General features: G+C 33.4%; 2 protein-coding genes across 2 annotated transcripts; both read left to right on the forward strand.

Annotated features, from left to right (window-relative positions):
- The first annotated feature begins 2,722 nt into the window (after positions 1 to 2,722).
- On the forward strand, positions 2,723 to 4,478 carry LOC135082844 (putative nuclease HARBI1). The gene is made up of 5 exons (XM_063977607.1): positions 2,723 to 3,239; positions 3,310 to 3,591; positions 3,746 to 4,133; positions 4,214 to 4,347; positions 4,437 to 4,478. The coding sequence occupies exons 1-4, from the start codon at positions 2,985 to 2,987 to the stop codon at positions 4,342 to 4,344; spliced, it is 1,056 nt and encodes a 351-aa protein (XP_063833677.1). The 5' UTR covers positions 2,723 to 2,984; the 3' UTR covers positions 4,345 to 4,347; positions 4,437 to 4,478.
- A 2,200-nt stretch (positions 4,479 to 6,678) lies between these two features.
- LOC135082659 (putative nuclease HARBI1) lies at positions 6,679 to 8,442 on the forward strand. Its single transcript, XM_063977450.1, has 5 exons — positions 6,679 to 7,203; positions 7,274 to 7,555; positions 7,710 to 8,097; positions 8,178 to 8,311; positions 8,401 to 8,442. The coding sequence occupies exons 1-4, from the start codon at positions 6,949 to 6,951 to the stop codon at positions 8,306 to 8,308; spliced, it is 1,056 nt and encodes a 351-aa protein (XP_063833520.1). The 5' UTR covers positions 6,679 to 6,948; the 3' UTR covers positions 8,309 to 8,311; positions 8,401 to 8,442.
- The last annotated feature ends 5,138 nt before the right edge of the window (positions 8,443 to 13,580 follow it).

Raw genomic sequence — 13,580 nt, forward strand, 5'->3', positions numbered from 1 at the left:
GATCTGGTAAGGTCGCGGGAAGAGCCTGGATGCGGGCAGCGCAGGACCGTTCATTGTGGAAAACCTTGGGGGAGGCCTTTGTCCAGCAGTAGACGTCATTTGGCTGAAACGAACGAACTCAAATACATATTTTATAATAGATTCAAGTCTGTTTAGTGATGTAAGTTTTAATTGTATGACGCCTTTTATCACCAATCTTTATAAGAGCTGTTATAAGATTTTTATATGGACCTTGAACGAACTTTTTCAAAATCTCAAAACATTATGAATTGAAAAAAATGAAATATCAATCAATTTGAACCTTTTCACATGTAGTACTTACGTCCTACACACATCAACGTTCGAACGTTAATTATATCTAACATCAACACATTTTAATCCTTTTTGCGAAGTCGGATGATCAAAAATAGCCAAAAATCAAGATTAAGAATTGGATTGACAAAATAACACCTTATTACGAATAAAAAAAAAATACCTTGGAACTATTAAATCGTTGTACCAATCCTTAACTTCGAATTAGTTTTGAGCTCGGTTTCTTAATACGGGCCTTAATTACGAGTACAAGAGCTTACAGGCCATAAAAGGTTTTATAGTTAACGTTATCTTCCAGATAAAAGCACTCGCTTACAGATAGTGGACCGCAGGCTCTTGATAATAAAGTGTTAACCGCCTTTTATCTAGCCATAAAAACGTCTGTAAGGAGCTTTTGAAGTTTATTCTGTAAAGTTTAGTGTAAGCCTTTCCTGCGAGAAAAATGGAAGGCAAAGCCGGTGTAAAAATTTGTATTTCTGGTATAATTATTTATATTTTCAGATAAAAATTCAAACTGTTCGTTAAAATACTTAAAATGAAATAATATAAAAACTTTGTTGAATTCAATATGTAAAAGTAGATTTCGTAATAATGAAACGAACTTTATCTGCTTAGCAGAATGCTTTTATAGCATTAAGTTCGTCTTAAGAAAAAAATAAAATAAGTGTGTTAGAACTATTTTAGTTTTTCTAATAACATAATCTTGTCTCTGTCAGTGGCGTAATAGTATAGGACCGAAATAGAAATAGAATTAATTGTGTTGCTAATCGTTCTTATTTAGTTGTTGTGCAACCTCTTACAAAAAAAAATGACGTCTATTAAAAACAGAACTGCTGCCTCGGAGCTAAAAGAAGAGCAAACGCTGCATATACTTATTAAAATTTTTCCAGCCAGTATTCGAATTTCCTCGAGCAATTCTTTCAAACGTTTGAATTCAGAACGTTACAAAGAGGTCGTTAAGTAAGATAAGTGCTCTCCGCAACTACTACAATAAAACTACTCGCGGGATCAGACCAAAATAGCTCGCTTCCCGGTTTGATGAACTTGACATCAACTGACTTACAGCCTATACGCGGCTAAATTTATTTTACTGCGTGTTACGGGACGGTACGCACGCGTATGTTGTATTTAAGAGACATTTTTATACAATTTATTAGATAAATTGCTAGACTTGAATTATTTTAGGATCAAAGGTGATGCAGATAAAAGTTAACTTATTTTGGTAATTTTAACTTAATAGTTGGAAAAAATAGTTGAGAGTTTTTGACTGGAATTAACGCCCGTATTGACAAACATTACTATGAGGTCTCACAGTGAGCGTGGACGCACAGGGTGACACACAAACCAAAGCACTATTTTGATTTGCTGCTTCACAAGCAAGCATCGTTTGTGAATACGGGCGTAAGTGACTGAAATTAAGATTAGGAAACAGCCACAGAATAATAATGATATTCTTACTTTAGGCACGTGTTACAATGGAAAGAAAGATGTCAAGCAAATGGCCACATGCTGTTCTTAACAAATCAATCATCTTAACAATTATTTTTACTGAGTAGCAAATCAATCATCTATTTTTATGATGAAGTGTAATGTTAAAACAGCAAAAAATATTGTTGAAATTAAAACATTGAAATTAATTTAACGTTAAAAAGTTTTGGATCTGCTCAATTTTTTACTACATCTAGTAATGTATTGTATTCCTATTATTTGTTTTTTTTTATTTTGTATCAGAGGTTATTGTTTTTGAATGTGATAAAGGCCTAAATCTTCATATTTTTTCAGATCTTGAAATAAAATCCTGACGTTTTGTGCCTAGGTCATTGACATTATCATATTTTTTAATTTGAACTAATAAGTAACAATCGCTATTATTTACTTTAAAACAATATTTTTTCTTTTGCTTCAATGATTTCCGTCAATGTGTTAACAAGATCAATCATCTTTCAATCATCATCATCACAATTCAATCAATTCAATGATCAAATAGATGTTGAAACAGCAAAAACATCTATATTAATTAATGGCATCATTAACTATTACAATAATCGAGTAGCGAGGTTAATAATGTAATTAATGACTCGGATAACAGATTTAATGAACCGTTTGCGTCATGATAATCATGATTTGTTGACGGGAAAATTAGACGGATTCCTAAAAAACTAGCATTTGATAAAATAGGAAAAACTGCTCTTTGCAAAGATTCTAGTTTTATTCAATTTTTTGTACGCCAATTCTGGGCATTTTTTAATGTTGTTGTAAGTTATTATTTTATTTTTTTCTTTTACCAGCCTAAATATTTCAGTCTGGTCTGGACACAAGAATAAAAAAAAATCCTAACCAAATATTTTCACTTTTTTTTAGTGTAAACAATATTTTAAGAGTTACCTAAATTATACTATACCTACTAACGGTCTTATTCATAATCATTTTTCACATTTTATCAAATGCTTATTAGAGGTTTATAAAACGTTTGATAAAAATTGTTATTCATAATCGTCATTTAGCGCTAAAATCCTCTTATAACTGTGTGATAAGTTATCGAGAGCTCGGGCCTTGTTTAAAGCTCTAATAAACCTATTTTAACCTAACTTTTATAAATGTCATTTCATATGAATGTCACTTCGTTGGTTTATTTATTCAAAATATCCTTGCTGTGATCCTTGCTTGTGAAAATGAATGCTATAAATGCAATTGTGCATTTAGCCAATAATGCCGACCCAGCGCGACGTAGAAAGCTCTACCGCCAACGAAGCAACCCATTCGATTTGCGGGACCTAAATTTTAAAATAAAATATAGGTTCAATAAGGACACAGTGCGCACCATCATAGATTTGGTGGAAGATGATCTGGTTCAGAGCGCTAGAGGTGGTGGCACGTGTCCTGAACTGCAAGTTTTAGTGGCCATAAGATGTTGGGGACGTCGTGAGGTAAGCACAAAAAAGTGTTTTATTTTATCCCTTTGTCGTGGCTGCTATAATTATTTTCATACATTTTCAGGTACAAGATGATGCTGGTGACCTCCATGGCCTAAGTCAGCCGACAGTGAGCCGGATATGCGCCAGAGTCGCGCATGCAATCGCGAATAAGGCAAATTCCTTCATCAAAATGCCTATCACTATAGGAGAGCAGGAAAGAATTAGTGCCAAATTTAGAGCAATTAAAAATTTTCCTGGGGTGATAGGAGCCATAGATTGCACCCACATTAAAATTAAAAAAACCGGAGGTGACATGGCCCAGTACTATATTAATAGAAAAGGCTATTATTCCCTGAATGTTCAGGTAAAATATATTTTGATTTTATACAGTTTACAACAGAGAAAGATTTGTTTTAATAATGTCTATAATTTTTACTTTGTATGATCTAAATTTTAGCAACATTCAACACTATATTATTGGATGGATTACCTACAGGATACTGTTTTTTTTATTTTAGGTTGTCTGTGATGCTGACCTCAAAATAATGGATATAGTGGCTAGATGGCGAGGCAGTACACATGACAGTCGAATTTTTATGGAGAGCAATATAAAACAACGATTTGAGGATAGGCAGTTTAGAGGACGCCTTATTGGCGATTCGGGCTACCCTCTTCTGCCATATCTATTTACACCTATTTTAAGGCCTAGTCGTCCAGAAGAAGAAGCATACAATAATGCTCACATCTCAACTAGGAACACTGTTGAAAGGTGTTTTGGGGTGTGGAAGCAGCGGTTCCAATGCCTACTCCATGGCTTACCAGTAAGCCTCCAAAATGGAAAAGCTGTGATCATAGCATTGGCTGTATTACATAATATAGCCATTGATATGAATGACACATTGTTAGGTAAATGTTATCAATTTGACTGTACATAAGGAATACAAATCTTTATGACAAAATGTTGACAAATTCATAATATTTTTCAGAACAACATATGGAGCAGGTCCCTGTAACTCCGCAACTTTCGACGGAGAACAGTGTTCACGACAACCGACCTTCATTGTTGAGGCGTAGGTCGCAGTTGATACTACAAAATTTTATAAATCAACATTTTTGAATGGTACTAAAATACATTTTGATAAATTCCAACGATTTACTTTTATGTAATGTCATTTGAGTTCATGAAAATGTTGTATTTTAATTTTTCAGATACTGTTCCTGGCATCTTAATGAAAATAAAAAGAATATTTGATTGAAAAATACCTGTATTTCAATTTTCAGTCCAATTTGTTACTATCACAAAAACAAAACCTGTAGTTCTCTTTAAAAAAGCAATTATTCTGCAAAAATTCAAAACAAATTACTTTATATCACTAATTTAAGTACAATTAGTTTCAACAAACTTACTTATTAAAAATCACAGTTCAATTCTTTAAAACAAAGAAATTGCTTAAGTATAAACGTTTCTATTCGGAGGTTATCAACCTTCTACATTTAAAACAAAATAACCATAATTTACACTATTATTATAAAGGCGAATGTTTGTGACTAGGCATATGTGTATTTACTTTATATCACTAATTTAAGTACAATTATTAAACTTACTTACTAAAAATCACAGTTCAATTCTTATAAACAAATAAATTGCTAAAACAGATAGATTATATAGTCTCGAATAACATATAGGCTTCTTTTTATCCTGGAAAAATGCACAGATCCTGTAGGTTACAGAAATAGTAGTCTACGCAGGCGGAGTCGTGGGCAACAGCTAGTTAATAGTAATCTCAAACTCTTATTAAGTTATGACTAGTAAACATATTCATAGCCGTCTAAATATATTGCAGAAACACAATCAAAATGCGGATTGGAACTGCATAAAATACAAATTAAAAACAAACAGAAGTAAGGGAGGAACTAACTTATTATTTAGAATCTGTTAGTACTTGAAAAACTTTAACATCAAAAGACTTATTATTCTTTATTAATGTGAGTGTAATATTTAAGTTTTTCCTGTAATAATTGATGCTCAAGATCCAAGTTTCTCCCTTTCTTCCGTTCGTTTTCCATTTGAACTTCATGCAGTTCAATCCGGCATTTTGATTCTGTTTCTGCAATTTCGGAAATCCTAACTTTGCTTAAATCAATTAAGCCTTCTTTGTTTAACAGTTTCCTTTTTTTTTTTGATTGCTGGTGCTTTAAAATTAGGTTTTGCTTTATTTTCTTTTGCCTCTACTTTTTTATTTTCTTTATCTTCCAATATGCCTCTAGTAGTACAAGCATGTGTATCTTCTATTTCTTCATCAAGTACCACCAATTCATATTGGATTTCTTCATTATTTATCAATTCCTGATCTTGCGTATTTTGAGTTGATTCCTCCTCTTGAATGTTAATTAATTCACTTTTATTTGAGTCCGAGTCAAATCTGTTAACATCGACTACAAATTCATTGGGCAACCAAGATGCTATATCATCAGCCCTATCGTCAGGCACTGATAATGGTGGACCACCGCCAGTTTTAATTTGAGCCTGCCTAGCAATGGTCTTGTCTTTCTTCGCACTGATTTTTATGAGGCTCCATTGCGATTTTAACTGGGTAATGGAGCGGTTCATACCAGCGCACATTGAATTAAACCTGAAAAAGAAATGACAGGATTTTGAATTACAGGTAAAGGCAAAATTTTATATTGAAGGCAGAAATCAAAAGATGTACCAACGTTGTTTGTAAATCAGCCCAAGCCGCAACCTTCCGTTTATTCGTGTTAGTGTCTGTATTTTTATTTTCGATTGCATTTACTCTTTCTTTCACCAACTCTTTCAGCAAATACTGAAAAGCAAACACTAGGCGTCAAACATAAATAAAACCATGCTACAAAAATTAATAGGCACTTTATCAGGCTAAAAATAAGTACTACCTTATCTTCCTCCAACCAGTTTTCTGATCGTTGCCTTTTAGGCGGTCTGTTCTCCTTCGTCATGGACATAATTAGTATCCGATGTAACTAGCCGGGTCGTCGTAAGAGCTTATTGCAGAGTACAGGGTAAGAGGTACAGAATCCAGAACATACAATCCCAAGTTTTATAAAAGTTTGATAAAACTTGGGAGTTGATCGAAAAAACCGAAAACTTTATTAAATTTTCGTGCCAAATGTCAATGTCAGTAAGTAAAACGTCACAGCTGCCAATTTTTTGTTTTTTTTTTTCTGCGATTTGTCTATGATTTTACATGGTCCATCAAGTTAAATCACCAAAAAAGCTGTTTTCGTTCATTCTTTTTGTATAGTCTGTGGAAAGAAAATATTAAACTCTGTTTTAGTTATCAAAGGTTTATAAACGATTATGAATAACGTTTTTTATCAGAGGTTTATAAGAGTGTTTTAAGCCTATCAAACGTTTTAGCTAATGTAGGTTTTAAACCTATATTAGCATTTTATTATGAATAAGACCGTAAAACAATAACGGTCTTATTCATAATCATTTTTCACATTTTATCAAATGCTTATTAGAGGTTTATAAAACGTTTGATAAAAATTGTTATTCATAATCGTCATTTAGCGCTAAAATCCTCTTTTATCTGTGTGATAAGTTATCGAGAGCTCGGGCCTTGTTTAAAGCTCTAATAAACCTATTTTAACCTAACTTTTATAAATGTCATTTCATATGAATGTCACTTCGTTGGTTTATTTATTCAAAATATCCTTGCTGTGATCCTTGCTTGTGAAAATGAATGCTATAAATGCAATTGTGCATTTAGCCAATAATGCCGACCCAGCGCGACGTAGAAAGCTCTACCGCCAACGAAGCAACCCATTCGATTTGCGGGACCTAAATTTTAAAATAAAATATAGGTTCAATAAGGACACAGTGCTCACCATCATAGATTTGGTGGAAGATGATCTGGTTCAGAGCGCTAGAGGTGGTGGCACGTGTCCTGAACTGCAAGTTTTAGTGGCCATAAGATGTTGGGGACGTCGTGAGGTAAGCACAAAAAAGTGTTTTATTTTATCCCTTTGTCGTGGCTGCTATAATTATTTTCATACATTTTCAGGTACAAGATGATGCTGGTGACCTCCATGGCCTAAGTCAGCCGACAGTGAGCCGGATATGCGCCAGAGTCGCGCATGCAATCGCGAATAAGGCAAATTCCTTCATCAAAATGCCTATCACTATAGGAGAGCAGGAAAGAATTAGTGCCAAATTTAGAGCAATTAAAAATTTTCCTGGGGTGATAGGAGCCATAGATTGCACCCACATTAAAATTAAAAAAACCGGAGGTGACATGGCCCAGTACTATATTAATAGAAAAGGCTATTATTCCCTGAATGTTCAGGTAAAATATATTTTGATTTTATACAGTTTACAACAGAGAAAGATTTGTTTTAATAATGTCTATAATTTTTACTTTGTATGATCTAAATTTTAGCAACATTCAACACTATATTATTGGATGGATTACCTACAGGATACTGTTTTTTTTATTTTAGGTTGTCTGTGATGCTGACCTCAAAATAATGGATATAGTGGCTAGATGGCGAGGCAGTACACATGACAGTCGAATTTTTATGGAGAGCAATATAAAACAACGATTTGAGGATAGGCAGTTTAGAGGACGCCTTATTGGCGATTCGGGCTACCCTCTTCTGCCATATCTATTTACACCTATTTTAAGGCCTAGTCGTCCAGAAGAAGAAGCATACAATAATGCTCACATCTCAACTAGGAACACTGTTGAAAGGTGTTTTGGGGTGTGGAAGCAGCGGTTCCAATGCCTACTCCATGGCTTACCAGTAAGCCTCCAAAATGGAAAAGCTGTGATCATAGCATTGGCTGTATTACATAATATAGCCATTGATATGAATGACACATTGTTAGGTAAATGTTATCAATTTGACTGTACATAAGGAATACAAATCTTTATGACAAAATGTTGACAAATTCATAATATTTTTCAGAACAACATATGGAGCAGGTCCCTGTAACTCCGCAACTTTCGACGGAGAACAGTGTTCACGACAACCGACCTTCATTGTTGAGGCGTAGGTCGCAGTTGATACTACAAAATTTTATAAATCAACATTTTTGAATGGTACTAAAATACATTTTGATAAATTCCAACGATTTACTTTTATGTAATGTCATTTGAGTTCATGAAAATGTTGTATTTTAATTTTTCAGATACTGTTCCTGGCATCTTAATGAAAATAAAAAGAATATTTGATTGAAAAATACCTGTATTTCAATTTTCAGTCCAATTTGTTACTATCACAAAAACAAAACCTGTAGTTCTCTTTAAAAAAGCAATTATTCTGCAAAAATTCAAAACAAATTACTTTATATCACTAATTTAAGTACAATTAGTTTCAACAAACTTACTTATTAAAAATCACAGTTCAATTCTTTAAAACAAAGAAATTGCTTAAGTATAAACGTTTCTATTCGGAGGTTATCAACCTTCTACATTTAAAACAAAATAACCATAATTTACACTATTATTATAAAGGCGAATGTTTGTGACTAGGCATATGTGTATTTACTTTATATCACTAATTTAAGTACAATTATTAAACTTACTTACTAAAAATCACAGTTCAATTCTTATAAACAAATAAATTGCTAAAACAGATAGATTATATAGTCTCGAATAACATATAGGCTTCTTTTTATCCTGGAAAAATGCACAGATCCTGTAGGTTACAGAAATAGTAGTCTACGCAGGCGGAGTCGTGGGCAACAGCTAGTTAATAGTAATCTCAAACTCTTATTAAGTTATGACTAGTAAACATATTCATAGCCGTCTAAATATATTGCAGAAACACAATCAAAATGCGGATTGGAACTGCATAAAATACAAATTAAAAACAAACAGAAGTAAGGGAGGAACTAACTTATTATTTAGAATCTGTTAGTACTTGAAAAACTTTAACATCAAAAGACTTATTATTCTTTATTAATGTGAGTGTAATATTTAAGTTTTTCCTGTAATAATTGATGCTCAAGATCCAAGTTTCTCCCTTTCTTCCGTTCGTTTTCCATTTGAACTTCATGCAGTTCAATCCGGCATTTTGATTCTGTTTCTGCAATTTCGGAAATCCTAACTTTGCTTAAATCAATTAAGCCTTCTTTGTTTAACAGTTTCCTTTTTTTTTTGATTGCTGGTGCTTTAAAATTAGGTTTTGCTTTATTTTCTTTTGCCTCTACTTTTTTATTTTCTTTATCTTCCAATATGCCTCTAGTAGTACAAGCATGTGTATCTTCTATTTCTTCATCAAGTACCACCAATTCATATTGGATTTCTTCATTATTTATCAATTCCTGATCTTGCGTATTTTGAGTTGATTCCTCCTCTTGAATGTTAATTAATTCACTTTTATTTGAGTCCGAGTCAAATCTGTTAACATCGACTACAAATTCATTGGGCAACCAAGATGCTATATCATCAGCCCTATCGTCAGGCACTGATAATGGTGGACCACCGCCAGTTTTAATTTGAGCCTGCCTAGCAATGGTCTTGTCTTTCTTCGCACTGATTTTTATGAGGCTCCATTGCGATTTTAACTGGGTAATGGAGCGGTTCATACCAGCGCACATTGAATTAAACCTGAAAAAGAAATGACAGGATTTTGAATTACAGGTAAAGGCAAAATTTTATATTGAAGGCAGAAATCAAAAGATGTACCAACGTTGTTTGTAAATCAGCCCAAGCCGCAACCTTCCGTTTATTCGTGTTAGTGTCTGTATTTTTATTTTCGATTGCATTTACTCTTTCTTTCACCAACTCTTTCAGCAAATACTGAAAAGCAAACACTAGGCGTCAAACATAAATAAAACCATGCTACAAAAATTAGTAGGCACTTTATCAGGCTAAAAATAAGTACTACCTTATCTTCCTCCAACCAGTTTTCTGATCGTTGCCTTTTAGGCGGTCTGTTCTCCTTCGTCATGGACATAATTAGTATCCGATGTAACTAGCCGGGTCGTCGTAAGAGCTTATTGCAGAGTACAGGGTAAGAGGTACAGAATCCAGAACATACAATCCCAAGTTTTATAAAAGTTTGATAAAACTTGGGAGTTGATCGAAAAAACCGAAAACTTTATTAAATTTTCGTGCCAAATGTCAATGTCAGTAAGTAAAACGTCACAGCTGCCAATTTTTTGTTTTTTTTTTCTGCGATTTGTCTATGATTTTACATGGTCCATCAAGTTAAATCACCAAAAAAGCTGTTTTCGTTCATTCTTTTTGTATAGTCTGTGGAAAGAAAATATTAAACTCTGTTTTAGCTATCAAAGGTTTATAAACGATTATGAATAACGTTTTTTATCAGAGGTTTATAAGAGTGTTTTAAGCCTATCAAACGTTTTAGCTAATGTAGGTTTTAAACCTATATTAGCATTTTATTATGAATAAGACCGTAAATATTTAACACAGCGGTAAAGAACAAAGACCAAAATACAAGTTTATTAACCCATAAACAAATAGTTCTAAAGGAAATTGCTATCTGAGATCTAATCTTATCGAACTAGTTTATTTGCTCTATGAAAGCGATATGATAATACCCTAAATGGTGATCTAAATAGGTATTTCACCGAACTGATTTTAACAATTTTAGTATATTTAACGCATAAAAGAAAACTTATTTTTTGCAACTGGTACTTGCAGATCCAAAAATAACATTTAATTTTTTTTCTTAACAGTCTGTCACTGTCATAAAAAATACTTCCCATTTGGCGCCAAAATAGTGCCGTTTGAACTTTTAGGTTTCTTGTAATAGGGATGTTTCCTGGGTAAAAAAGCAAGAGTTTTAATTAGTCCGTCAGTTAGCTTATCAAAAACTACTCGACACGTATTTTTCACTTTTTAAAACTAATGAAAATGTAAAGAGATAAAGCGTGCCAAAGTTCTAAAGAAAAGGCCCGTGACGTCAGTGAGTGCGTAAAAGTGCAGCACTTTGTGACGTCGCGCGGAACTTCAACGCACTTTGTAATGATTTGTTTGATTGACAATTAAAAATAATGTGACAAATATTTTTTTATATTAAAATTGACGGACTAAAAAAATTTTTTTAGGAAACTAGCCTATTGCACAATTGTCACTTTTTTGAGGGCTGTGCAAAAGAATATCCATTCTAAGTTTGGCCCTAAGGTTAACTGGAGGAGAATGCTACATGGAATTAAGTTTGCCTTATTTTGAAACGGCATTCATAAGTCGTTAAACTTGAATATCAAGTCTGTGAGTTGTTGAATTTCATACAGTCCATCCCAATAAAAAAAAATAGACCTCATGACAGAAACTATGATCATTGAGATGTTATGTACTGACTGTTCTAGAGATTTTTATGAAGTTTTACTGCGTTGTTTGATTCGTGATAAGGGTACCTAACTGAAAAACTTACAAAAATAGAGAAACATGGGTCTCAACGCGTCATTTTTTTAAGAGTTACTTAATAATAATTTAATAATGTAGAGGCTTGAGACCCGTGTTTGTATTTTAGTTGAAATGGAACGCGAAAGTTTAAATCTTATGAAAAACTTACGCTGTCCAACCAACCGTGTCGAATGAAAGTGAACTAATTAATTTACTTATCTCGTGACCCGGTCTTGTAATCGAAGGAAGCATGCAACAAATTACTGCAATTATAACTGATTTTCTTTTCAGATTTTACGTAACGCATAGAAAACTCGAGAAATTCACTTGCCGTTAAATTGCTCATGAATATGTATGGACATGTCTGGTCTGCTACATTGTCTAGTGATAGTAATTACTTTGAGTGTTTGTATGAGTACAATAACACCTACGTGACCGTTCGTCTAGTAGGAATTTGGATTATTTCGACTTGGTTCTCCAGTTGTATTCTCAGAAAGAACACGCAGTTTCTTTTTAGTATTGAAAACTTATTGCAAATTAGTCTGTCATATTATAAGTATTAAAAAATCATTATTTTATTAAATTAGTGTTGCTTGGTGTTGGCAACTAACCTAGTGCTTTTGAATGAATAAATTACCGTTTTGACTACATAATATCTGCAGAATATAAATCTCTCCTCTATGTAAGCGATACGCTAGTTTTTGTCGCTACAGCCACTAAAAAATAGCTTTGTTGTTGAACGTGTTTTTTTATAAATTCTCAGGTTTCGAATTTTGAAACTAGTCCTTTTAACTAATTTAAACTAGACTGGTTGAATCTATTTTTACAAATGTTAGGGGTCATCGACTCTGCGATAGTCGTGCCTTTGGAGACCTCAATATAATAATAGCAGTATCTTCGTCTAATTAAGCAGTTTTGTCTGTGTCAAGGGATAAACTGATAGCGAAAGATTATTTAAGTTTTATTTATTTAAGGCACAGCTACAGAGAACAAACAATAACAATACAATTTAACAACACAATTTTGTTTTTCTGTTAACGAAACTCCTCATTTTTTACACGAGACGGTTTTCCACAGTTTTTCGGTTCACTGTAGAGATGAAACTGAATTGAGCTGAATTTAATGGTTTCCATGATATCCTAGGTCAGGGGTCTCCAAACTTTAAAGCCTAGGGGCCATAATATTTTTTTCGGACGGTTCATAAATAAATACTCGTATTCAAAGGTAGCAGGAAGGCGCTGGATGCAGGCTGCTACCAACTGGGCGATGTGGAAATCATTGAGGCCTATAATGATAATGATGATTTAGATTCAAAACAACGTCAACTTTGGAGAAATATTCGAGAGAAAAAAAAATTTGACAGTTTGTTTTTATTTTTTTATCTCCGCCGCTTGTGGCTTGAGCGTTTGGCCATTCGTTTAATAAGTCGCGTGGGCGGGCACCGGTTATTGGCCATTTGCATCTCTTTATTGACACTGCGACACTGCATCTGTTTCGAACGACTGCGTATAGCAATTAAAAGTAAAATATGTAGACGCATAGCCATTAAAAAAAAACGTAGACAATAAGTATTTTTTTAAAGCAGAGCAAAGGAGTTTAAAATGAATTCATCGGTAAATTAATTATTTGACTAATTCATCTGGATCGTACACCTCCAGTCTAATAAGGCTGGGTTGCACCATCTTAATTTAACTTTGACAAACGTCTAAAATCTGTCAAACTCCATACAAAAAACACCGGTGAACGTTATAGTTACGGTCAAAGTTAGGTGGTGCAACTCAGACTTAACAGTGACGATGATGATAATGAATCAACTATTGGGATATTGTTGAAATTCTATGCTATTGACGCCTAATTCATATTTATGTAATTTTGCAACCAAATATGCGAAATTGACATTCATTTATCCAATCATTCTCAATTGATGATACTGAATCCGAGTACACTGACGACTTGGATTGGATGGGTCAATTAAACTTGACATTATGACCTC

The sequence above is a fragment of the Ostrinia nubilalis genome, chromosome 22 (assembly GCF_963855985.1).
Source record: "Ostrinia nubilalis chromosome 22, ilOstNubi1.1, whole genome shotgun sequence".
Lineage (NCBI taxonomy): Eukaryota > Metazoa > Arthropoda > Insecta > Lepidoptera > Crambidae > Ostrinia > Ostrinia nubilalis.